General features: G+C 52.5%; 1 protein-coding gene across 2 annotated transcripts in view; it reads left to right on the top strand.

The window, feature by feature from the left end:
* Positions 1-26,931, top strand: part of TMEM132C (transmembrane protein 132C) — a 304,408-nt gene that overhangs the window by 195,929 nt on the left and 81,548 nt on the right. For both annotated transcript variants that reach the window (XM_047697855.1, XM_047697856.1), the window contains one exon: positions 4,181-4,327. In XM_047697855.1, the coding sequence (XP_047553811.1) occupies positions 4,181-4,327 (147 nt within the window). The remainder of the gene's footprint in view (positions 1-4,180; positions 4,328-26,931) is intronic.

Genomic DNA, 26,931 nt, shown 5'->3' with positions numbered 1-26,931 from the left:
ATGCAGGATGCTGGGAACATTTACCATATGCATCGACCCACATAGCGCTGGTCTTTGTCATTTAGGGGTGAGGAGGAGGAGCTGGTTTTCAGTGGTCATGCACACATGTATGCTCACATACATACATGTGCACACGTGCAGAGGTACACACGGGTGCATACGTACACGGCATGCACACACATGTGTGTGCACACACGTGTGAGGACAGGTACACACACACCTACATGCACGTGCACACAGACCCACATGGCGCGTGTGCACACTCACACACACACAAGTCCTTCTAGGAAGTTGCAGTGATGACCTCTGGAACATTCTCCACCTCCTTGGATCTGTCTGTGCCTCATTTCTGGGGACTTCACTCCCATAGGCAGGCAGAGGGCTGCCCTGATAACAAAAAACCTAGGAATGATTCAAGAGGACGTACCAGTGGACTGGAAGCTGTCAGAGATAGGAGTCGCCCACTCTGAGGCAGAGAGGGGCAAGCCCCCTACGTTTACCTCTTCGTTGAAGGTCACTTGGTTTATGCCTTGGGGTGAGGATGGTCCGCTCTGTGCCAAGAAGGGTCAGAAAATCACTGGCTCTCAGTCAAGGATGGTTTGACCCCCCCCCATCAAAGACACTTGGGAGTGTCTGGAGACATGTCTAATTGTCACACCCGGGGAAGGGTGCTACTGGCATCTTCTGGGAAGAAGCAGCTAGACATCCTACAATGCACGGCTTCCTGTGGCAAAGTGATGTCTGTCCCCACATAGCAGTTGAGCTTGAGTCGAGAAACCCTGATGTCAGTGAATAAAGGAAACCAGGGGAGGCGCTCATGAACAGCGTTGCAAGCAGGCTGAATGGAGCAGTCACACTCACCCACACATCCTACTTCCATGGGGGACGCTGCCCCATCTCCTAGCCCGCAGGTTCTGTTCTCATGTTTTCTGCCCCCACCTTCCTGAGTGCATTGCTGCTCCTGCAACACTGGGCTCTTTTCCAGGATGTGCTACAGACTTGCAAGTTAAAAGAGCAGCTGTGTTTGAGCTCAAGGTGCTGTGAACCAAATTCTGGGCTGGGGTCTCCCGAAGCTGAAATCGGGTGTTGTCAGGGCTGGGTTCTTTCCTGGGGGTTGTTGGGGTGACTCTTCCTCCAAGATCCCTTAGGCTGTTGTTGGCTGAACTCAATTCCAGTGGTGGCAGGACTGGGGGGGACCCTGTGTCCCTGCAGGTTGTCAGGGGAGGGGGCGCACATTCAGCTCAAACGACTGCCATTCATCCCTGGGCTCACGCAGGCCACTCCCTCCTCAAAGGCAGTGACAGCAGGCCACGTCTCGTCACACCTGGACCCTCTCTGGTAGTCCCCCATGCCACCAGCCAGAGAAAAATCTGTTAACGCAGGGCTGAGGCGAGGAGGTCAGGCCAACCCTCATGCTGCCTAGTGTGAGGCCGGCTGATCTGGGTCTTTAATTGCCGTCCACGAGGCTCTGAGAGCAGCCCCTAGCTTCGCTTTCGTGGGATGCGAGGTTGGAATCATGGGGCACCTTCCAAACGCAGCACAGGACACGTGGCACCATGTACTACACTCAGTGTTTGCTGAACGACTAAATACCCCAGCAGCTTAAAAAGCAGAAATCCAGAATTTTATATGGGAGCTTTTAATTTCATTTTATTTTTAAGTCACCTCTACACCCAACGTGGGTCTTGAACCTACAATCCCAAGATCGAGAGTCCCCCGTTCTACCCACCAAGCCATCCAGGCACCCCCCCCAACTTTGATTTTATTTTCACATTGTCAACTGTGTCCATTTGCGACGGCTTCCATAACAAGGTACCAGGTGGTGGCTTAAAGGACAGGTGGGTCATCTCATGGATTTGAGGCCAGAAGTTCAGAATCAAGGTCCCATCTGAGGGCTCTGAGGGAGCACCTGGCCCCAGGCTTCTCTCCAGGATGCACGGATGGCTGCTTCATCCTTCCGTGGCGTTGTCCCAGTATGCCGTCCATCTAGCAGCTGCTCCTTCTTGGGGCACCCGAGGTCACCGGTCCTTGCACAGGACCACCCCATAGCTGCCCGTGAGCTGGACTGCCTCTGTGTGCATGTGAGGTCATGTTCTCCAGTCCTGGGGATGGGGGTTCGGCATGTGGGTTTAGACGGAAGTACACGTCCGGCCCGTAATAGCAAGTAATTATACGTTTTCCTTTATTACATACTCTGCGGATCGGATTTGGCCGACTCAGCCTTGCAGGGCCAGAGACCAGGTGGTACCCGGCCCCCACCCCACACGTCCCCTCCTCACACTGCACAGATGCTCATTCCAGCAGCAGCCGTGCCAGTGGCTTCTAGAAGCTTCTAGGGAGAGCATGTTACGTGCAGACTCTAGCTCACTGTGAGACAGATGCATCGGAGGACAGAAGTTAGGCTTTCTGGGCGCCTGGGTGGCTCAGTGGGTTAAAGCCTCTGCTTTCGGCTCTGGTCATGATCCCAGAGTCCTGGGATCGAGCCCCACATTGGGCTATCTGCTCATCAGGGAGCCTGCTTCCTCCTCCCTCTCTCTCTCTCTCTCTTTCTCTCTCTGCCTACTTGTGATCTCTGTCTGTCAAATAAATAAATAAAATATTTTTTTTAAAAAGTTAGGCTTTCTGTGTTCTGAGTTTGCTCTCCTCATTGATTTTCTTTAAGGAACTCGTTGTCATCCCTGTGTTACACCCAAGTCCAGCACCTTTTGAAAAGAGGGAGGGACACGTTTGGGTTTCAAATGCTGAGAAAGCACAGGGACATCAGGTATAAATGCATGTGCAGGTGGCATGGGGCAGCTCGGGGACAGCCAGACTGGAAGGGAGCACCCCCCCCCAGGACAGGGTCACTCCTGAGTCCTGTGCCGATGCCAGTGTCCACACCAAACCTTGCTTTTTTCCTGGAGGGAGAGGGTCCAGTGTTGGAGACAGAGTCTTGGAATTGCAGTGATCAGTTGATAGAGGGTCACGTCGCCTGTCTCTTTGCACCACAGCAACCCCACGCTCCCCACCCCAGGGGTCCCCCAGCCCCGAGGCAGAGTTCTGTACTCCCCATGCTGGGTGGGAAGGGGGAGAACGCTTGCATCCAGCTGCTTCATCAGCAGACTCTGCAAATTCTCCTTGTTCTAGCCTCATCTACTCCTCCCACATTGGGGCTGGGACCACCGATCCTGGGGACAGGCGACTGTGGCATCAGCCCTATGCGCTCTCCCTCTTCCTGCTGACCATGGGCAGCTGCATGTGGGAGTCCTGCTCCTGCATCTTCTCCCAGGTTCCAGAATCTGCAGCAGCCGTGCAAGTCCTCTCCCTACCTTGTCTTTCCAAACAGCACTCGTGTCCTCCCGGGAGCAAGACTCGGGGGGGAGGTGTAAGGGAGGGAGGACATGTGGCCATCTGTGTCCCACCTACAGTTCGTCCCATGGGTCTGCTGACAAGAGCGGTGAGGGTCACAGGGGCTGAGCCACGACCAGAACGTCGATCCTGAAGGAGAGCTTTGTTTTTCCCACATCCTGACTTGTGTGCCTTCGGGTCCGTGCCTTCCCGGAGGAGGCCCGGTGGTCACGCTCAGCAGGATGCGGGAACGGAGCCCTAACTCACGTTTATTAAGTGCTTGTTGTACACCTCACACTGCTTTAATCTCTTTCTGTGTGTGCATGCATACCTTCATTCAGCTCTGGGAGCAGATCCCTTACAGAGGGGGACCTGGGGCCCAGAGAGGTTATTAGTTGTCCTGAGACCACACAGCAACAGAGTGGGGAAACCAGAGTGTAAGCCTCGGTGGGAGATTTGACACCCCCCCCAACCAACGGGCCTGTGTCACGGGGGCCGGGTTGGACATGGCAGGAGGGTTAGCTGTGTCCTTGGTTTCTCCCCACCAAACAGCAGCCCCCACCAGGTAGCGACAACCAGAAACGTGTCCTGACATGGCCACGTGCCCCCGAATGAGATCGACCATCCCAGGCAGGCGGACGTTCCCCCTGAATGCCTCACAAGGCTGCTTCTCGGTGTGGGGGTGCCCAGGGACCCTTTCCCCCTGCTGCCCTCCACCCGCCTCCGCACGGGCCACGGAAACGCGGACGACGGAGCAAGCCGGGGTGGGTGGCAGGGTCGTGGAGCGTGGGCCCCTCAGCTAACCCAGGTCTTTAACGCCGTGGCTCTCTCTTGCCTGTCTTCCTGCCCGCAGAGCCAAGGTGAAGAAGGGGGTGAACATCTTGGGCACCCGGACCAGCGAGCCCCGGCAGTGGGACGTGAAGCAGGAGCTGGGCAATGGCGGGAAGCACGCCACCACCACCGTGCTGTGCCAGCGCCTGGGGTCCGGGCCGCGCAACAGGTAAGGCCTGATGACGCGGGCTCCGGGGACCGGGTCGCCGCCTGGAAGGCTTGCTCGACGCCCACATTTACCCGCTGCTTAGCGGAGCTGTGAACCCCTCGGCCTGGAGATCTGGAGGCACCTCTGTCACTGGCAGGACCGTCTGGTGGCTCCAGGCGGGGCAGGCTCGGCTCTGGTTCTGCGTCTGCTGTTTGGGCTTCGAGCAGAGGCTTGTTAGCGTGGTTGGCTCTGCCTCCCAGCCTCAGGCATGCACTCCACCTGGGCTCAGGTCCCTGGGCTGTGTCACCTCTCCTTGCCCCCCCTGGACTAGCAGCCGCTGCTTTCTTCCAAGTGCTCACTCTTTGCACAGAGGGTGTGACATCGTGCTTTATAATAAGAAATACGTATTTGGGCTTCATCCCTGTTCCCCTCATGGGGCTCCTAAAACCATGAGAGTTTCCTTATGGATGAGGCAGCAAAGGTGACTTTTCTTACGTTAATGAGGTGACTTTTGGAAAGCACCCGGGCTCCCCGAACCTCACCCCCAACATCTCCCAGGGGCAGAGGGCCTGGAGTTTGACTTCAGTTATCAATGGCCAAGGATGTCATCCATCTTACCTCTGTCATGAGGCCTCCAGAAAAACCCCAAAGGATGGGTCTCAGAGAGCTTGCAGGTAGGTGAGCCCATGGAGATTCGGGGCGTGTGGCACCCAGAGAGGACGTGAAGCCCTGTGCCCTTCCCCACGCCCTGCCCTGTGCGTCTGCTCCATCTGCCTGCTCCTGAGTTAGGTCCTTTACCCTGGTCAGTAAGGGTTTCTCTGAGTCCTGGGATCTACAGTATTAATTCATACTATGTTAATCTCATGATTAGCCCAGGGGACAGCCTGCACCTGCCACTGTCACCTGTGGGTGGGGGAGCAGTCCTGAGGGATCCCGCCTCTCCCCTGGGGGATCCCATGCCCTCTCCGGGTGGACCGGCTCAGGATGGCGCTGAACTGGAGGACCCCAGCTGGTGTGGCAGCGCCACTTGGTGGTGGAGGGAAATGCCCACGTCGGAGCTGGTGTCCAAATCGTGAAGGATTAGACCCCAATGGCAGTGAGGAGACATTTAAACCTGGGGTGACCATCAGTGATGATAGGACACAAGGACACGCTATGTGAGATTCTATGCAGACACCCGGATTATTATTTAAAAGAACTATTTACTGCATGTAAAAATAACACAGTCTCACTTTAAAGTATTTGTGAAGCATAGTTAAGCGAGGGGAGAAACGTCGAAGAATGCATCAGTATTCTGTCCGCAAAGGATAACCCCCGGCTGACAAGTTGGTCCATTCCCCTCCCGTGTTTTATACACACGGTAAACGTGCAGTCGGCGTATTTGTCTCACAAACCCGGTATCGTAATCTATACAGATTTTAAGACACTTTCGCTCCTGTCAAACACATTTCCTCCTGACATTAAATTGTCCTCAGAAATGGCTTAGCGGCCCTGCGGCGTTCCGTCATGCAGATTTAACGTTGCGTGAATAACCCTGCCCACGTCCTCGGACGTTGTGGTGGTTCTTTTTATTTTTATTTTTACAAACACTGCAGCAGTAAACCGTCTTTCTCATAAAGGTTTATCCAATTCTCTTTGCGCTTAAGGTGGTTTCTTTACAATCAAAAATTCTGATCACTTTTAGGGCTCTCGATACATTCTGTTCGTGTATTTTCTTGAAGGGAGTAACACTAAAGAAAAACGTATCCCATCATCGGACACGTTTTCTTAACTGAATGCTGCACGGCTGCCAAGAAAATAATTCTGCGAATTCTCCTCTTGGTTTAGAAACACCCAGTTCTTTGATCATAAGCCCTCTCTCCACGGTCCTTCCTTTAATGTGTAGCCAGTGAGACATCTGGTGTCCCAGCAGCTTCCTGATTCAAACACCAACCTTTCCCCCAATCCTCCCCCAAAGAAGGAATGTCAGTACATCACATGGGGTGAGGGTTGTGTGTCCAAATGTTTCAGCTCGTGAAAAAAGGGACCAGAAAAATGTGTGCCAGCGTCCCCCTGGTATTAGCAGGAGATCAGAGGCAAAATTAAGTCTCCTGAATCCAACACACATAAAGTCTAACAAACCCGTAAGATTGGTGTTGATTAGGCAAATAAAAGTGAAGGTGTTCATTAACGGTGAAGGTACGCATGTACGTCGTTCTTCATGACCCAGTCGGGAGGCGTCTCAGAGCGAAGGAGGGGAGCCCTATGGTCACACATTCTCAGGAGTCCCAGAGGTGACCCTGTTTGCACTGAGTCTCTGGGAAGTCTGCTGTGGGCGCATGTGTGTTTGCAGAGAGGGGAGCTTCTTTTTTGTTGTTGGAAAGCCTGTTTCCCTGCACACGGCTGATGGGGGTCCTACGCTCGCTGCCTTCCTCACTGAGCTCCGAGGAAAATCTTGGTTGGTCCCCTTGGAGGAGGAGCTGTGCATGGATGTCCACCAAACACTGAGTCAGCTCCTGACCACCCCCCACCATCAAGGAAGCTGAACTCTGTGTGGAGACCTGGGACCCAAAGGACCCCCAACTCAAATAAGGGCGTTTGTTGTCATGGAAGGTACAAGTCTCCCGGGGGGAAGGAGGGCTTCTTCCCCTCTCCCTATAGAGCAAAGGCCACGCCCACTTGTTATCTACTGCTGTGTGACCGATCACCCCCAAGCTTATAAGTTCAGAAGGGGACACATGTATTATCTATCTCGTGGTCTCCATGGGTCAGGGATTTGGGCCATCCTAACCGGGGCCCCTTCCCCAGGGCCTGTCACTAAGGGGCAGTCGGCATCTCGTCCTCCGGGAACCATGGTCTCATCGGAAGGCTCGGCAGAGCCCACCCTCTCCCAGGCTTACATGGTCACAGGCAGGATTCAGGTCCTCGAGGGCTGGAGGGCCGTGGGCCTCGGTTTCTTATTCTTTGGTGGGTGCCCTCCTCCACCAAGTTAAGCCTTTGAGAAGGTCCTGGGAGAACAGAAATGCCAGCAAATGGGAGTTGGAGTATTTCATAACCTAATCTCACAGGTGGCATCGCACACTGCTACTGTATTCTGTTCATTGGAATCAAGTCTGGGCTGCTCTCTGGAGAGGGGCGTGCATGGGAGGGTGGGTGCCAGGAGGTTGTGCTCCCTGGGAGTGTCAGGCTGACAGCTCTTCCGGGCCCCCCAAGGGCTTTCTGCAGTGGTGCCTGTGAGCTCTCCTCGAAGGACGGGGGGAAGGACGGGTGGAGGGGTGTGGTCTGGCTGCAGGTAACATAGAAAAGATTTGCAGAAATTATGCCGGGAAAGTAGCTGGGCCACGAAACAGAGGGATGTGGATCCCAGGCCAGGGGCTTAAACCTGCCTTCCCTTAGCGGAGCATCAACCGTCCTCCTTCAGCCGACTTGCCCTCTCCATTTGACTCAATGCAGTTCATTCCGAAGGAAGTTTACGGTTCCTGCCTCAATTAACGAGACTTGTTGCACTAAAAATTGAGGATCCTGGTTCATTGGCTCAGGAGACTAGTGCATCCAAGGGATGTTGTGGGGGACGCCGCAGAATCAGCTTGGAAAATGGAAAGCCCCACGGACTGTCAGCCACGGTGGGCGCCTGCCCAGGATCACACCTCCTCGTGGACGCTCAGATCAGGGCTCGAGTCAGTTTTCCTTTGAATCAACTTTAAATTGCTCTGGGTTTCTTAAATTCACCTTTATTTTTAGTGATAATATCCTTCAATGTATTGTCTGCTTGTTCCTAATGTGCATTGCAGTCAGTATTAAACTGTAAGGTTTATTTTAAATGATAATCCTCGGTGATTAGAACAGAGGTATAATTGGTGCATGTTCCTGTTGTAGTAGGATAAAGGCAATGAATTGGGCCAGTGTGTTGTGTGCCCACTCCACCCCCGCAGGTTCCCCCTTCAAGCCCCCTGTCAGCCTCTGTGCACCTGCGTGGGCTGCTGGACAGCTGGGCAGCCCTAAAGAAATGCCACATACAGATGGGGGCTTAAAAGACAGACATTTATTCTCTCCTAGTTCTGGGGGCTGGACGCCCAAGATGGAGCTGTTTTCAGGGCTGGCTTTGGTGGAGACCTCTTTTCCTGGCTTTCCAGCTGTGTCCACACGTAGCCTTTCCTCTGCATGCCCTGGGGTGGGGGGGAGAGAAAGAAAAGGAGAGAGGGACAGCAAGAGAGCTCTGCTATCCCTTCTTACAAGGACCCCAGTCCTATCAGGTTCAGACCCCACCCTTATGACCTCAGTCAACCTTCATTATCTCCCTAGCGGTCCCCTCTTCGAGTACAATCATGTGAAGGGTTTGGGCTCCCAGAGATGAATTCCGGATGGGGGGACAGAGTCAGTCCCCAGCAGCAGGCTTTGCTCTGACGCCCTGCACCTGCGTCCTTCAGAGCACAGTCCTGGGCCCCGGGGCGCTTTGGTTCACTCTTGGGAAAGCCAGAGAGTTTTCATCTTCGGGAGGCAATCCTTGCACATGATGGATGGTTGCGGAGCATAAAATCTGCCCCCCTCTGCTTTGGCACAGATGGTTCTCAGCTGTGATAGACGCCGCGGAGCTCCCCAGGGATCTGGGCAGGCGGGTGCTTTCTCTGACCATATACTTTCCCTTACATGAGGGTTTCCGTCTTCCCTGTCCCTTATCTGAAAAATCACTTAGACATGGAGCCACATCTCAGGGTCTGGGATTGTCAGAAACATAAGGGCCCCCGCTTCCTTCCCTGGTGGAATGGCCTCTTCCGTGTACAACTTGGAGGAAGAATTTGTTAGGAAAGCCGCCCACCAAGGCTTTACGTCGATGGAGGGCTTTTTCCCCGGAGCCCAGAAGCTCTGGGCTTGGGGTCCTGCCGCCATCTGTCCGTAAACCCTCAGATCCAGGAAGAGAGTTGGCAGCTGTCCACACGCACACCTAATTGTGTTGCATGTCGTTCTAACCCCGAGATTAGTATTTCAACAGCCTGAGCGTCTCCGAAATCATGCAAACTCAGCTAACGGCCTCTGAGGCCGTACTTCATACTCACAGGGTGTGAGGCCAACAGAGCCATTCACGTTCTGTCCAGAGCCCCCCACACCAGGGCCGTGAGTCTGAGTGAACTGAGCAGGAAGCAAATGCCTCTGTGTCCTGTCCGCAGGAAGAGGGTGAAGGCTGTGGCCAGCCGCTGCCCCCCAGGGGTACCCTCCAAGGCACTTTTGGTGAATGTTCCAGAGGGAGCATCTCTGGCTTGGCTTTCTGTCTCCTTCCCCATCCTGAATCTTTATTTAAACCTGGATAGCGGGGCTGGCATGAGCAGCTGGGGTCTGACCCAGCAAGAACCTCGTCAGGCTGGGAGGTGACCCCTGCCTGGAGGGAGGCTCAGCTGACCATGACTCCCCCCAACCCCAAGCTGCACTTTTTTCTGAGATGCAATTTACCTGATGCTTTATCCGAGCCTCCCTCTCTGCAGTCCAGCTAATGCCAGAGAGTCCGTGTGTCTTTGAACTGCAGACATGCTTTTAAGTGAGCAGGGAGCTCCCATCGGGGATGGAGCCTCCATGGCCCAGAGGCTGACTCCCCGGGGGAGGGTCCCCAAGCCCACCTAAGCGACTCTCCACGGGGCGTCATACCCCGTGCTGGTGTGTACAGCACACCTTCACTCAAATTGCTTCGCTTGGACATTTAAAATTTTCCTGTTGGGCTTTATTATTAAAATATTGCTGTTCTAATGTCTCCCAGGACGCAAACATAGTATCTTAAAAATGAAACTGTAAGTAGCCATAATACTCTGTATCCTTCGTCACGCTTGAGAGCATAAAAACTATACTCTGTGTACTTCTGTTTCACAGAATGCTTTGTACACACTGTATATTTCAGTAAATCTTTCTGGTGATTTCTTGAACCGAGTCAGCATGCCACTGGGCAGGTGAAGCAAAGAAATGAAGGCAGAGGGAGGAAGCGTCCGACTGAATATTTGTGAAAATGAGAAAAAAGTTTTGAAATAATTTGCATGTCCATAAATAAATGGAAAATGCTCGTGTCTGTTGCACGAATTAAAGTGAGCGTGGACAGCCACAGTTCCAACATGCAAACTGTGTTGTCGGCGTCAGCCATATCTCTGTGCCTGCTTGGGGGCTGGGAAGGGCAAGTAAACGCTCTGCTGGTGTTAAAGACTCACTAGCTCCAAACTGAGACGTTATGTTGCTTCTTTCTCTTTTGATTAGCCTTTCTTCCATGCCCATATGTCCCTTTCAGCCTTGGAAAAACATGTTCCAAAACGCCTCCGTCAACCCGGATTCCACACCTTATGCTCACCATTATTGTGTGTGTAAGTATTTGTATACAACTGGGACCAGACTGTGGTGTGTCTCCTCCTGTAAAGTAACACTGCCAAAGCTCCTGCCCCAAGCTTGGTTATTTACGTGGCTGATTAGCAAGTTATTAAGTGAAGAATCTTAATTTACTTAGTTGCTGCCACAGGGCATTGTGGTTGCTAACTTTTTCATAGAAATAAACCAGTAGTGCCCATCTTTAGGTCTCTACAGCCCCTGCCTGGGCCCCCCACTTTCTGGGAGATGGCAGGGTCCTTTAGAGACTTACAAACATAGGCAGATCTGGGTGCTCAGTCCAGCCGCTGCAGGCTGTGAGGCTGGCCACATGGCAAAGCAAAGTCAGGGGCATCTGCGTGGGCTGCAGACGGGCAGGAGCCAGCCAGGTGAAGGGAGGGGGTGGCCCTGCGTGCGGGGATAGCTGAATGGAGAGTAGGATGGAGAGCACCTGCCTGCTGAGAGTGCCCACTCCTCCCTCTGGAGCCTTTCTGGGCAGAAAGGCAGTCCCCGCGTTGCCCAGTCTCCAGGTTTATAGAAACCTCTAGCAAAGCTGAAACTCCAGACTACCATGTGACATCTCCCAGTTTGCAAACATTGGCTCCGATTCGTAAAATCACCGTGCGGATCCTGGAAGAGGAACCTCGTAGAGGAGCGTCGCTCACCAGCAAGCCAGTCGTGCGCAGGACGGACCCGTCTGAGCCTGTCGCGCACTCCGTGTTGGAGGCAAGCACACCTGCGTGCGTTAGGGGGCTGGTTGTCTCTAACCTCCACGGGTCAAGCCTGCGGCAAAATAGCCCTCCCGGCCCAGACGGTCTGCTTCTTTTAGAAAGACGTGGAAGTGAGTCCCACCCTTTGTGACATTCAGCTTCCCCCATTTTCCCCACGGGATCCCGCCTGAAGATGAAGGCGCACAGACTCCCGTGTTTCCAGCAGATGTTGTAGACACATGTCCGTCCTCTGGTTCCTTATTCTTGTTCACCGCCAGTTCTCTTGGGCGGCAGCCCTGCAGGATACCTGTCCATGTGCCAGGTGTCCCTCATCCCTGCTCCCCTCGTCACCTAGCTTCTGTTCTGCAGGGAGGCAGGTCAGCGGCATTCTCTAGCTAGTCTACACTGGCGGCGTTCTCTGGGTCCGTGCACATCCCTGGACCACCAGCTGATGCCCCCTCCCCGGAACATCATCCCTTGAGCATCCCCCAAGCCCGTTGGGCTTCGGCTCAGGCCCAGGGGACACAAGTCAATCAGGCAGGTCATAAAAGGATAGAAGCGTTTCAAAAAGCAAAAGTCACAGAAAACAGTGACTAGAATGCACCTCGGTGTTCGTCTACGGACTCTCGATTGCAGACCTCGTATTTGTAACCACGTTCAGGTGTTTGTTTTTGGAGAGTCCTGGAACAGGAGTGTTCTCATCTCTGCTTCGTATAAACAGTCCCAGCGAGCTTAGGGGAATGGAACGCCAAGATAATCTGCTTTTCTCTGAAGGAAATTGCCCAGACCGAGCCTTCCCTTGAAGAGAGATTTGAAGATACCACAGAAAATACACCAGACAGATTGCCACAAATGAAAATATCCCAGTCGGTGACATAAGCGTGCAGTCCGGGTCCCCAGAGGAAGATGTCAGACGTGTCCCCACACAGCCCACTCTACAGGCCCGACAGACTCACGTCAGCACTGTGGCAGGAGAATTTCTTGATGTGAACACTGTGTGTGCTCTCCTTAGAATGATCCCTTCTCTCCCGCACTCAGCCTGTGCCGAAGGCTAAAGCCCAAGTGGTTGAGGTTCTTGGTGTGTTCTGGCATTTATAGAAACTGAACTCTCCCAAGAGAATGTGCTGGAAGCCCTTGGGGGTGGGTGAGCAGGAAGAGAAGAAGTTTTGAGAAGCTCGAGAGAAGAGGACATATTCCTGGAGACCCAAGGGCTGGCTTTGGCCTTGAACATTGATCTGACGTCTACAGTGACCGTTGGGTTCCTCCATCCCATGGTGAAAAGCTGGGGAGTCCGGCATCCGTGGATTTTCATCCCATCAAGCCTGCCTACAGTGGAGGGAGTCAGCCCCCCCAGAGGAAATCAGCTTCTATAGAAAAAGAGGAGACACTGGGAGTTAAAATCATGGCACCTGGAAGAGGCTTCGCAGTGTTGGACATTTTGTGCAAACGAGTCAATTTGTGCAAAATGAGACATTTTGTCCAAGCATCCCATGAAGGAAGATGGTTCCAGGAGCAATAGCATGGCCTCGGGAGCCCGCCAGGCAACATGGTCCTAGTCTCAGCTCTTCTCCTTGGGACCTGTGTGGGTTTGTGCAAATGAGTCTGTTTAGTTGGGTCTCATGTGAAAATGGGAGGGAAAATAACAATATTTATTAGGGTGTTGAGCTCATGGGTATTGAAGATGTCAGTCTATAGCCAACGTCCAGAAAGACTGTTCGTTCTCCTGTTCCCCACGGAATGAAGCTTCGCTGACATTCTCATACCGTGGCTCTGACTTCCTGGCATTGTAATTGTGACAAGGCACAGAACTCTTTCCCTTGGTGGCACGGGTCAGTCATGGAGTCACACTGTCCTGCTGGCCGAGACTTTGTCCCCAACATTGCACCAGCGGTCCTGCTCCCCTTCCTCCTTGCCCCCCTGCCCGTCCTCTGGGCTCACTTGCTCCCTGGAGTTTGGGCAGCTGGTTGGCTCTGTGCTTTGCTCCCATCCTCAGTGCAGCCGGAGCATGTAAGGGATGGTGGAGATGGATGCTGGAGGGACAGAGGTAACCTCCAGGCCCCTGGGGGTGGGAGGCAAATGTTCCTGGCTTTGACTATGTATACGCCAACCCAAAGGTCGAAGGCTCCTTGTAACTCATCATTTTACTGAGGCACATTTTCCCCTTCTGCTTTTATTTTTTTGGCTCTTAATTTATTTTCTTCTGGAGGAGTGGGGGAAGGAAGATGATGTATTCACAGAGTTCCAAACTCAAAATGTGAACAGGCCCACATGCAGAAGTCTACTCCTGCCCTCTACTTACCCAGCTCCCTTCCCTCAGCCCACCAGCATCGGCCCTTTATCATCCCCTTTCCAAAGACATTCTTGGCATGTGAAAGCACACACTCATGCACGCACGCACACGTACACACGCGTGCACACACGTACACGCACACAAATGCACGCACACATACTCGTGCATGCACGCGCACGTACACACATGCACGCGCGCGCGCGCGCGCACACACACACACACACACACACAATTTCTTCCCCCCTTTAACATTAAACAGCATTGCTTCTTTCTTCCAGCCACCCACACATCTTGTAATTTCTCCACATCAGTCCGTCACCATCCTCTTAAAAGCATTTGCTTATGATGGCATAAAGCATCGATTGTCTAAAGCAGCCCCCGTTCACTGGCCTTGAGCAGATTCTGTCCTCTGCCTGGAGATGCTACTTTGATCCACCGTGTGCAAACACCGTCTTGCACTTTTGTGACTCTGTCTGTGGGATAAATTCTGGAAATGTGCTGAGCAGAATGGCGTGGGCGTGGGTAAATGAGGACACTGACGTGTTAGCCTGCACCGACTCCCGCCGCCATCCCCCTTGCCCACACATTGCTGACAAGCGTTGGACCTCTTGGTGCTCTGATTTTGTTTCCTCGCAGGTGACATAGCTAGCAAGTCGCCCAAAAGCAGCCCTTAACATGGGAGTCATGCTGCGGACTTTTAGGGGGTTGGTCTCAGTCCCCCCGGTCCCTCCTGGGAAGCTCTGGAGTGGCATCTGTGGCCGTGGGACCTGCGGTGTTTCTGGAGCATCTCCCTTGGGTGTGCGGTGCCTCTGCCCATGAACACCAGCCGTTTGTAAACCCGGTCCTTGCAAGGACCCTGGTTAGGTCCCCTGGAAATTCTCCCCTAAGCTGAGCTCACTGTTGGTACTCTTGCCATCCATTCTTCTCAAAATGGCCCGAGTACTGTGTTCCCTTTAAAGCATAATCAGATCATGCAGCTCTCTCTTGGTCTCAGACTTCAGGGCTTCCCACCACACCAGGAATAAAACCCCAGCTCTTGAACATGACCCCCTGATCTTACCCCCATGCTTCTCTCATCAGTCACCATCTCCCTTTACCCTGGCCTCTGGGAAGCCTGTCCCTTATGAGCCAAACTTGTCCTGCCACAGGGCCTTTGCACCTGCCATTTCCTCTGACTGGACTCTTTGTGTGAGTTGATCATTCTAATCTTTAGGTCTTAGCTGAGATATCGATTCTCAGAGTGGCAATCCGTGACCTTGCACACCAATCACCTGAGTGACTTTTTCTCCTGTAACTCACCCGCCTTGAAATGCCCTTGTTCGTTTACCATCTGTCCCTCTGCACAAGAATGTAGACAGCGTGAGGGACCTGCCCATAGTCTTCACCTCTGTATTCTTTTCTAGATCAGTTCCTGGCACAGACAAGGGTCTGAAATACTGAGTGACCAAACACATGAATGGCCTTTGCAGCTGTATGTCGACTGGGGTTGTCTTGTCTTGTCTGTGGTTTGGATGAATAGTCATGATCACAAGGTCCTGTGTTAAGAATGTGAAGGTTATTTGCTGAACGTCCGGGTAATTGAACGATGCTTGTTACACTATATTGAGTTAGAGTTATGTTGCCCCATTGAGCAGACAAAGACATGTGTTCAAGGAGCTTGCATGTGCTGGAAGGACAGCGTTCTGGGAGCCAGTGGCGGCGGGGGCAGGGGCGGGGTGTCCCAGGCTTTGGGAGCTGTGCGCAGTGGAGACCCCGCCACTATCATGCTCCAATACTCCTTCCCCCACGCCTGCCGTCCCCTCTGGTTCTCATCCTCTCCAGGGCTGGAATAAAGGACAGGGGACATAGCTTTCACCCAGTGAGGGATTCATGAAGCCGTTTGTACATGCCAGTGTTGAGCTAAGCACTGCCGGACAAACAGACATCTTCGTGCGATGGCTTTCCAGTTGACAAGAACTTCATAGCTTTGCCCGAGCCTGACACTTGCTGATCAGGAGGAAATACAATTCGGCTTCATCTTCTAGCTCAGAGACCTGCGGGGAGCAGGAGGGCTCCAGCTGTTCCCCCAAAGCATGGGAAGCAGGGAGTCCTCTGCTGTTGCCTTCCAAATCCCTGTTCAGCTCTCACGGAAAGGAGGCTTCTGACTACCCAAGCCTGACCGGAGGGTCTCCGAGTGTTAACCCGAATTTTTATGTATTTGTACTCAGCAATCAAATAATTATTGACGGTCCTGCAGGCACCGAGAATATTAGGGCTCAGCAGACAACTATGGACCCTGACCTCAAGGGACTCACCATCTGCTTGAAAAGTTGAAGAAGGGAGTCAACCATAAGTATGCCAGGAAATACCTCGTCGCAACCCTGGCAGACACTGTGGAGAGGCGTGTGGTATGAGAGGACTCATAATCGGACCATGTTTCGCTTAGGCTGTGGGTCAGTTGCTTTGATAAGGAACCTTGTTTAAGGCCGCAGACGTTAAAGAGTATTTTTCAGTCATGGAGGGGTCTGGGATGGTTGGGTGCCTCTGCTCTGCGTGGCCTTCGAAAGCCCAGGACCCTTGTCTCCAGCGCCGGTACCACTGGGGGTGCCCTCCCTGGCAGGATGTAAGATGGGCCCCAGCACACAGCAGCCCAGCCCATGGGAGGTGGACACAAGGGAGGCCGGGGATGTCCACCCATGGAGACGTGGTTCCTTCTGTATCTGAAGAATAACGGGAAGGCTTTAAACTCTTCAGTGTGTCTCTGTAAGCAATATTGTCGGTGAATATATAGAAAACCCATGTGGGGTGGTCTGGGAGGACACAAGCAGCTAGTATAGAAGGCCAAGGTGAGGGGAGAGGAATGCATTAGCCAGCAACGGCTTCCAGCACGCGTCTCCGCATGTCCAGACCCCTCTCCCCTCTCCTCTGCCACCACACCACGAGCACCACGCTTTCAGAAATGGCAGCCCAGCTCCCCCAGTCGGCCGGACACTTGAGGTCTTTGCTCAGGAGGGAATTCAGCAACAGTTCTTGGAGAAAAAAATACAAAACAAAACAAAAGTGTGGAAGAGAGGCAGTCTCTTAGCCCCGAGAGGTTATCCTAATCGCTCCAAATGAGTCCTTCAGAGCCCTGCCTGGGTTCTCTTCCCAAAGACCCGGTGACAGGCTCTTTTGTGGGCTGTTCTGCCGGCCTTTCCAGGGCAACCTAATACGTTTTTCCTGTCCGTTTCCCACGTCACATTAATTCTTCCTAAGTGGTCCTTATTATTCCCTACTCATTCCATCTCGGGTACAGTGTTTCCTCGCCAGCAGTGTACGAACTAGGCTAAATGGCACAGACACCTTATCCATCATGCCTTTAATTCTCCACCTTGCAAGGAAACGCCGAGGCTCACGTTAAAGACAGAAGCCAAGTCACCTGAATATTCTCACATTTCTGTACAGATGGTGGTCACCACGCAGGTGTGGATCGACTCAGGCCGAAGGGTCTGCGCCTGGGACAGAGACCCTCCCCAATCCCTGACTGAGCAAGACAGAAGTTTTCTCCTCCGTCTCGTGTTTGAGGTTCTGAGGCCGCTGCTGTCTGCCCAGGTCTGTGTAAGCCACCGAGTTTGGAGTTAGTTTCTTGCCTGGTGGTAGATCCCTCACATGGAGTTATTTTATCCACTCCAAGATTATCTGTGCAAACTGCTAAGATTAAAAATGATACTGGATAAGAGTATGTAAATTGTAAGACCTAGAAGTTCCCGTGACTTCCTGGAGCCTGATCATTTACAACAACACCCCGACGGATAAATTGAATCTGATTGTGACGGCAAACCACTGAGGGTCGAATAGGGTCCTGGCTATCGTCTTCTTGTTACAGGGGAAGAAACTGAGATTCAAAGGTATTTGAAGGAATCGGTCCAGCAGCACCCGGCAGGGTAAGAGCAGCAAATCATATTCTGCCTCGGAATCCTCTGTTCTTTCTGAGAAACACATCTCCTCTTTGGGGATTCCTCTTTGCGAAACTGAGCGCAGAACTTTGGCCATGATTTGACTGACGCCTAAGAACCACGTGAAGGTCAATGATGAAGCATAAGTTGAGTAGATAAAAGTTTTAAAGAAATCGACAGCCACCTCTGATCTTTCAGACACCCTGCATTGTCGGCGTTCAGTTTAAAAAAGGCTGCGAGACGAGGTTGCGTAAGAACGGGGATCTAGTGCCCAGAACGATGACTGACACGTATTTCCGACAACCGTATTGCTTGGGGCAGTTTTTCCTAAGGAACTTCCTGACTTTTTGGACCTGAACACATTGTCTCATTCCTCATTTTATTTAACTGTGTTGGGTTGGGTCAACCTGTACCTTGCAACCTGCAACCTTGATTGCAACCCACTGATCTGGGAACCGATCTGGAAAGCTAGTGCTCACCTTTGCTTTCCCTGGGCTAGGGCATATCAGGTTCCCACAGAAACAAAACAAACACAAACAAACAAAAACTAGAAAATGATTTCTGAGGATGAACGGAAATAGACTCCTGTTTCCGCACGTAGCAGATGGGTGCATCATTAGAAGAGCAAATTCGGTTCACTGACCCTGCAGAGGACATCCGGTCCCTGTTCCAGATCTTCTCGGGGAGACTCAAGTGGGACTCGTGTTCTGAGACCCTTCCCCACATCAGAACCGTGTAACGACTCCTTCGGGGAATGGCCCACCCAGAGCTGGCTTTACCAAAAGTGTTCTTTGTATTCAAGAAGGAAGAGCCACCCCAAACTGAATTGAGAAAAAAGAGAAAAGAAAAAGAGAAGTAGAACGCTAGGCGTCAACTCACGTCCACACAAGAGAGTTGGCCAATGTCAACTGAAAACAGTGTCCTCTGTTTGAAGGTGTTGGGTTTATTACCGCTCCCCTCTGCTGGAGTCGTTCTCGCTTCCATGCTGTCACACGACGGCCATGTCACCTTCAGCCTTAGGACTTCCCAGGGGCCAGTCCAGCAGCAGAGAGAAGCTGTGTTCAAGTGGCCAGGCCAAACCTTCGAGGTCCCTTTTGGTCCCAGGCTGAGCACCTGTGTGTGACCTAAACTTGGCACCTTGTGGATGTGTCCCGCACACCCTGCACCTCTGGACTGCATCTACATTGCGTGCATAGGGCAGCAGGGATGGGAAGAACCCCAAGGTAAAAAAAGCAGGCACCACCGTCGATCGCACAGCCAGTCCCAGGCTGAGACCACAGGCACGGACGTTTCAGGAGGGGTCGGATTTAGGGGAAAGTGATGCTGGGGATGTCTTTGCTAAGCAGTGTGGGTGCTTTGTGTCCTTCCAGACACATCCCTTACTAACGCCATCTTGCAGCCTGGAGAACAGTGAGTCTTCGAAGTGGCAGACCAAATGCCTCTCAGGTCACAGCAAAGACCTTTAGTGTAACCGTTCGTGGAAGGCGGTGGTTCCCGTGTCCCCGTGTATGAAAGGGAAGAAAAACAAACCATCCAGGGTGTGGCTTCTGGCTTCTCCCGAGCAGCTCCATTATTCACACTCACGCTCTCTTCTACAAAGGGGTTTTAGTGGTGTAGAATATTATAGGAAACCAAGGCAAATCTCTAACAAATAAGGCTAGCATACTCTTTGACGGAGCTTGCCAGACACCAGGCATTTCTCCAAATCCTTTATACACCATCCTTGAATGTCCATGTCCCCACCAGGTAGCTGCTGTGATGATCATGTGTGGTCCACAGACGGGACCCCAAAGCACACAGAGATGAAGAAACTGCCTGGTTTGCACAGCTGGTGAGCCCCGAGTGGAGACTTCAGCCCCAGGCAGCCCAGCCCGCAGTCTGGTGCTTGCCTACTGGTGACACTCACAGGGGCACGATGATGGCAAGAAAGTGGGGTCAAGGCCGGAGACTGAGTAGTACATGAAACAGATGCTTTGTAACTCGGGACCTCTGCTGGGAGTGGCCCAATGGGCCGTTCAGGCTTCCTGCAGCCCAGATGGCCAGCACGTCTCCCAGCTGCGAGACGCGAAGGCACAGTCTCTCTGAGACACGGAGATGGTCTGCCTGAGAAAACACAGTCAAGGGGAGAGCTGGAAGGAATTGCTTTGGGGCGTGACTCCGTACAAACTGCCACAGCGGGTAATTTCATGAACCCCTTTATCACCTATGCTTCCAGACGCTTCTCTGCACCAGACACTTCCTCCCCCAGGCTGGAATGCACCAGGGAGACTGAGACCTTTCTCTCTGGTGGTTCACCGTCCAGGGAAGACAGAGGAGAGGGACTAGAAAGGGCAGAGAGGACCGTCAGTGTGAACTGTGCCAGGAGGAGGTAGGCACGATGAGGGATACTGAGGCAGAGCATGGCCGGGCCAGTAAGGCGGGTCCCCTTGGATAAGGTCACATCTGACCCCCCAATGAATCCGGAATGAGCCTCCTGGCCCTGTGGGGGAAGAGCGTTCCCAGCAGAGGGACAGACAGGAGGAGGGTGTCAAGGTCACAGAGGTGAGTAGGGACCATGTGTGATGTCATCAGTCAGGACAAGCCTGTCATGGGGTTGCGGGCCTGGTTCCTTTACAGCCTCCCCGCCTCAGCAAAACTCAGTTCAAGCATGGCGTTTACGCCCCTGTCTCACAACGATGGGTGCTAGAAACACTCATGACCTCCTAAATGGGGAGGAAAAGAGAAAGTGCTTCCACCTTCCTTAACAAAGGTGCCCGAGGGCATGGATGTCTGTTTCCCAAGAACGCACACACAAAAAGAACAGGATGGAGGGTTTTCCACCCAAGGAGCAAAGGGAAGAGTGGGGGTGGGGGGGGCGGCGGATGGAAGGAAAACAGAAGCACGAGTTACAGTTTCCATTTATACCACCCGTTTTCTATTAGCTGGGTGACCCCCAGACAGAGCCCACTCCCGGTGCGGCTCGAGCAGACAGTAGTAAAACCTGACAGGCGATCCGGTGAATCAGGACAGTCAGCAACCTTCTGTGGAGGGTGATAATATCCAAGGGGTCTCATTGTTTCCATGAAAACTTAGTCACGTCGGGCTCGGATTAATTTTTCATTGTCTCCCATTAAACGAGGATCGCTTACACAGCTGCCTCGCACAGAACCTTGATAGCGCGCCGTCTTTTGCCAAAATCGTGAAAGACCAGGGGGGTAAAAAGAAGTTGAGTAAAAGCAAAGGCTAACTTCAGACACAGTGACGTCGCTGCCACCCGTCGGAGCCCCTCGTCCACCACATTCCCTGTTGACCACATTCCCTGTCGAGCTCATGCTCGTTTTCAGGCTGTGCCCATGCGCGCGAAGGCGGGGATGGGAGATCCTGGCCATCTTAGGCAAAAACCAGAAAAAGGCCCCCAAGCCGGAGTGAATCCAGCTGGGGTCATTTTCTCCTTGTGAGGTCCCTTTGCACCAACAAGGACTGGACAGGTCCAAGAAGGAAGGTGCAGGACGGGGGACACACGGGCGTGAGCACACAGGTGCACACCCACACACACCAGGGTCATGTGGGAGCTCAGCCATTCACGATGTGCTTCTGTTGTCTGTCCCCTTTGCAAATAACACCACGGGAGCACCTTCACGGACCACACTTCTTGTTTGGACATGTGTGTTGGGGAAGAGCCCCCCGATGAATGGGTCTCGGGTAAGACCTCCTTCCAGAGTCCCGTCTGTGTCACCTTCTCTTTCTGGGCGTGTGTGACCCTTGTGGATGCCTCAGCAGATGCATGAACAGAAACCAGACCACACTACCGAAACCGGACCGCGTGTGTCCCTCTGGTCTGGCCGGCTCAGGCAGAGGACGCATTCCCCAGTGGTCCTTACCACTGTGTATTATTTTAAGCCCAGCCATTTGCAGTGTGGAGACACCTGTGCCTACAGCCCCTTTCCAAGGGGGTCAGCGGGTAAACAGTGGGCTGGGCAGCCGTGATGTGGGATGACACAGAGGACAGTCACCTGCCACCACGGTATTCGTAACCATACCCACCACACTGTACATCACGCCCTCAGGATGAATTCTTCTGAGAACTGGAAGTCTGTACCCTGGGACCCACGTCTCACCATCCCTGCCCAGCCCCCAGCAACCACCAAGCTACTCTGTTTCTAGGTTTTTGTTTGTTTTTCTCACATTTCACATCTAAGTGGTATTATACAGTATTTGTCTTCCTCTGTCTGACTTACACCCCTTAGTGTAAGGCCCTCGGGTCCTGGTGTTGTCATAAATGGCAGGATTTCCCCCTTTCTCACAGCCGAGAAATGTCCCATAGTGTAGACAGACCGTCACATCTGTATCCATCAGCCACACAGACCTGGGCTCCTAAGCCCATTCTTTACAGCTTCTTTTCACTTTGGGGAGAAAAACCTGGCAGATGAAGATGGGGTACACCGCCATGTTTATCCAGAGGTTGTGGCCCTTGGCCTCCTGTGGAATGGGAGACACCAGGGGACACGCCCACCCCCCAGCAGCATTGTTTCTCCCAGGCGTCTGTTGGAACCAAAGCCGTGTTTCCGTGAAATGATGCACTGAGCTCTTAGATGAGCATGGGTTCCCAAGCCCTGGAAACAGGCCTCTTGTAAAGTAATTGGCCCATAAAGGGATTGGACCACGCCTCCGGGAACCTTGCACTCTGTTCTTATTAACTCAGATCTCCACTCAGGCCTTTCCCCCCTGAAGCAGTGGTTGATCTTTTAAGTTTTATGATCTCATCTCGGGGTTACAAAGAGAAATGTTGCCTTGACTTCCCCTAGGGTATGCGATGAGCCCTCCCTCCTCCAGCAGAGCAGCTCTCTGCACTGGGGGCCAGTCCTCACGGCCTTGTTGGAAGCCTCGGAGCCCCGCCTCCCTCCCGGCTGACCTCACACAGGTCCAGGGGTAGGGGGCAGGGGGGGCCCTCCAGGTACGGGAGGCCGAGTTCCCTAAATACCGTTCACAATTTTTGCCGGATCCACAGATTAGAAGTACTATGACTATTTAGTGTTTTATATTAAAGTCAACTCATCTTTTTTGCTACTTAAATAAATTTGTTTCAAGGGGAAACTTTGCCATTACTGGATATGAAAAGCCCGGTACCGTTCCCCATAAATAGAAGGAAAACATACAAGTAAATGCAATTAAACGCTTGGTCTGAAGCCCACTTCTCCCCACTCCAGTGGAACCCTGCGATCCTAAAAGCTTTCCCTCCTCCTCGCTGATGCCCCAAGAGAGCTTTCGTCTTAATCCTTCTCTTTTGTATGAACAGAAGGATGCATTTGAAATTAGAATGTAGGTCATGCCTCGAAGCCAGACAAGCTGCATTCCTCCCACCTCCCAACCCTAGACAGTCCCACTTGCTATCATCTCAGTACAGTATGCACAGCCCACCGTGGGAAGTGTTGGGCGATCTGATGGCGGTGTCTTGCCCCGACCTCCCAGGCCCCCATCAGACAGCCACAGCCAACAAGTGAACATGAATACTTACCCTCCCTTTAGCCTGTCCCCGACCCGATCAGCCTTCTTGGGTACCCACTCACAACCTGGCTCACCCTGCTTCCCCACCAAGAACACCCTCTCCTTTCTGTTCCCCACTATCCAAAGTCATCTCTCCCTTCTAAGCCTACCTCTTATCTGATTATTTTATCAGATGCAAATTCTTTCCCAAGTATATCCTTTCCTCCTATTAAGCTTACCTCTGGATGGGAAATGTAAGTTGTTTTTTTAAAAAAATAAGTAATAAAGACAGGGACACCCGGCTGGCTTGGTTGGTAGAACATGTGATTCTTGATCTCAGGGTCATGAGTTTGAGCCCCACGCTGGGCCTGGAGCCTACTAAAAAAAAAAAAAAAAAAAAAAAAAACAAACACAACTAATAAAGACAGTTATAATTAGGAAAGCAAAAGGCAAAAACAAAATACTAAAAGCTTTACTCCAAACGGAAGGTACTGGGGATTTTTATGTTTAGGGGATTACCCGTATCACCCCACCTTCCAAAAATTACATCAATTTCCCAGAGTCTCTTCAGTAGAATGCCGGTACTCCAAGCAAACAAAGAAGTAAGGAGGGAAACACTACCAAAGGGGAAAGCATTCCTGCGTGGAGGTGGTGAGCGTACCTTCTTGTAAGACCGGGGGTGGGTGCAGTGGGGGGTTCCCTCAGCCCCCAGAGTGGGTCTGCCCGCTGGTGGGCTGGAGAGCAAGTGCCAAGGAAGGGACCCCCTCCCTCCCTGCACATCTCCACCTACCGCCCCAGCTCTGCCCACACTGCAAACCCTGGCTCACCTTATTAATAAAACATTTCTACATTAAACATTCCAAATGTCTTCCATTCAGTATGTATCGATCATCCTGTTGCTCCAAAATGTGTTGGAAAACTGCCACTTTATGCAAAAATGCTGGGGCACAGAGGACGTGAACAATCCTCTTGCCTGACCCACTCCTCCAAGCAAACACCTTGACCCCTGGTTCGCTAGTCACAGAAGTTTGGAAAATCATGCAATTTACCCCCTTTCTTGGAGCGTCCCGGGGCACAGTACACCGCAAGTCTCTGATAAGTCCTGTAGCAAGGAAGCTTCTTGCTTCCCAAATGTGTTGGGTGACAGGATCACTGGCTCAAAGCGACACCCAGAGAGCCCACTCAGAGAAATGATGCATTCCCTATTTGTGCCACGCTCCATGCGGGGCAGGTGGGAGAGAAGGATGAGGAGACAAGCACCTGCCTTAAAGGGCTCAGTCAATGGGGAGGTGAGGTGGCATGGTACTGACCAAAATCAACCAGGATGCCTGTCCCAATCCACAGGGCTGCACGAATCCAAGGGGAGATGAGGACAGCCTGGGTACAGTCAGGGAAGGGTTCCTGGAGGAAGTGTAACTAGTTCGGGGCTGGATGTGCAGCTTAGATTTCGGTGAAGAGGAAGGAGAAGGCCAGCAGAAGGCCACAGCTCAGGCAGAGACCACCAAGCACTGCCTTCCAAGCAGTGAGGAAAGATGCCGGCAGGCATGTGCAGAGGACTGACCTCCGCAGGCCTCGGCTTGCTCATCTGAAGAACAGAGTAACACTGGGGAGGCCTGGGGGAAGGATGTCACCTATGTGAAGGTCCTGGCCCAGATTTGTCTGACTTCCCCGGAGCCTGGAGAGAAGCAGCCCAAGCTCTCAGTCCAGATTGGGGAATCAGGCATTTGATTAATTCCACCCAAAGGTTTTTAAATCAACACATTCTGCCTTAAAAAATTCTAGATTTCTGGAGTCTGTTGGAAAGAACAGAGAAGCATCCCACCTGACAGAGAAGCATCCCACATGACAGCGATGCACTGGGCTGGAGGCAGGGGCTGAGAGTGCCCCCCCTTCCCAATAGGAGGGTCGCCCCTCACCCACGCACCTTGCCACGCTCGGTCACGGGATTCACCCGCAATGGTAGCATTTCTGGACTCCGGCTCTCCTGACGCGTCGGGAAGGATACTCTTTCGCCATGAGGAGCTTTCACATGTCTTGTAGGCTTTGGGGCGGCATCCCTGGCCTCTAACCACTGAGTGCGGAAAGCACTTCCCCACCCCAGTTGTGACCCAGCAAAATATCTCCGGAGATCGCCAAGTGGTTTCCTGGGTGTGAGGGCAAACTAAACCCTGGTTGAGAACCAGTAGTTTGCAGCAAACACCCTTCTACTCTCCAGAAGCTGAGGGTGCTCTTGAGAAGTAAAGGGAAGTCAAGTTAATAGGAGAAGCCATCAGGGATGGGGCAGGGGTGAGGGGTGGGGCGATGGGCAGATAAAAAGCATTGCTCTGCTCAGTGGGGGGCCTGCTCACACCCCCCCCCCCAGCCTGCCTCTCTGCCTACTTGTGATCTCTGTCTGTCAAATAAATAAGTCTTTAAAAAAAAAAAAAAAAAAAGCATTGCAAGTGAGCAGTGTGGACAGGGCCAGTGGGTGGGTCTTGCAGACTCTATCACAGTGCAGTAGGGGTCCCCATTCTTGAAGTTTGTTTTCTTTCTTTTTAAACTGCTCTGGAACAAAAGAAACGTTTAAATTGCAAATCACAACGCGCTCCAAAACACAGCCAGTCCTGGAGAAACTGTGCAGCCTGCGTGGGTGATGGGGCCCCTTGAAACCTTCTGCTGCTTCCAGCCATGAGAGAGGAGTCCCTCTTCCGTGTGTTTGCAAAGGGCACTCTGCATCAGTGGCTTGTGGGATGGTGCCTAGCTCACTTTGCTTTTGAAGAGGGGTGACCCTCGCCAGAGCAGTTAGGAAAAAAGAAATCCCAGGCTCCTCGGATCTGAACCTCTTCCCCGGTCTTCAAAAATGCAAAGTTGGCTGTTCTAGGGGCCAGCCAGGATATTAGACGCATTTGGGACCCAGCTGGCGTGCATTTCAGAGCAAGGCAGCTGATGTCAATTTCCCCGGCTTCTCATCTTCTCTTTTTACTGCGATAGCCCGAGGGGGCTCTGCTTCAGGGCGATCCATGTGGTGCCAAGTCATAAAGGACACAGTCAGGAGGAAGTGGAGAAACCAGATGTTTTATTCACATCCCCCAAAGAGATGAATGGGGGATGATGTAGAACGGTTTGTACGCGCGGAGGAAAGGTACAGAAGCTGAGTGGACCCAAGCACGCACCTCCTCCCTTCACTTGCTCATTGACCACGAAGACATGTGGCCCACGGGGACCCAGATCTCCGAGGGGCAAGGATTAGAGCGGCCCAACCCCAGGCCGCAGGGACCACAGGGCTTCGCTGGGGACCCAGGAGTGTAAAGAAGAGGTCGAAGGTATTTGCAACCCAGGTAACAGACTTGAGGTAGTATATCAAGAATAAGAAAAAGGGAAAAAACCCAATGGAAAACAGGGACAGAGTTGGAACAGGATATTTGCCGAAAAGGAAATCGAAATGGACAATAAAGTTCAGAGGACGTGCTCAGCTTCTCTGGGAACCAGGCACATGTACATCAAAACCACAGGGTCCTGTTTTTCACCAGGCCGGTCAGGTCAGTTCAGTTCAGTTCAAGCCTTTAATGATCTCTCCCCTTGGAAGTGTGGGAAAAACAGACTCCCAGCACCCCCACGTGGGCCTAGAAGTGGGCTCAGACTCCATGGAAAACAACTTGGAGTTTTCTGTCCAGTGTCGAAGTAAGTGTCCGGCTCGTAGGCAGCCACCATTCTACTCTCCAGCGGTCGCACTGGGCAATTCAGAGGAGATGTCAAGACATGACTCCCTGAGGCTTTATTTGTAAAACACGGCAAACAACCCAAATGTTCCACAACAGGGAAACAGCTAATTAAACCAGTATATACTACTGACTTCCAAACACGTTTGACTTTGTGTCTCTAATTACGAATCGCTTTTGAGCAATGGTAGTGCCATCGGTCAGGCGAGCAGAGACCCTGAAAAAGTACTTGAGGCGA

The sequence above is a fragment of the Lutra lutra genome, chromosome 12 (assembly GCF_902655055.1).
Source record: "Lutra lutra chromosome 12, mLutLut1.2, whole genome shotgun sequence".
Lineage (NCBI taxonomy): Eukaryota > Metazoa > Chordata > Mammalia > Carnivora > Mustelidae > Lutra > Lutra lutra.
Note: the sequence above shows the minus strand (reverse complement) of the source record. Positions and strands in the feature narration are given on the sequence as shown.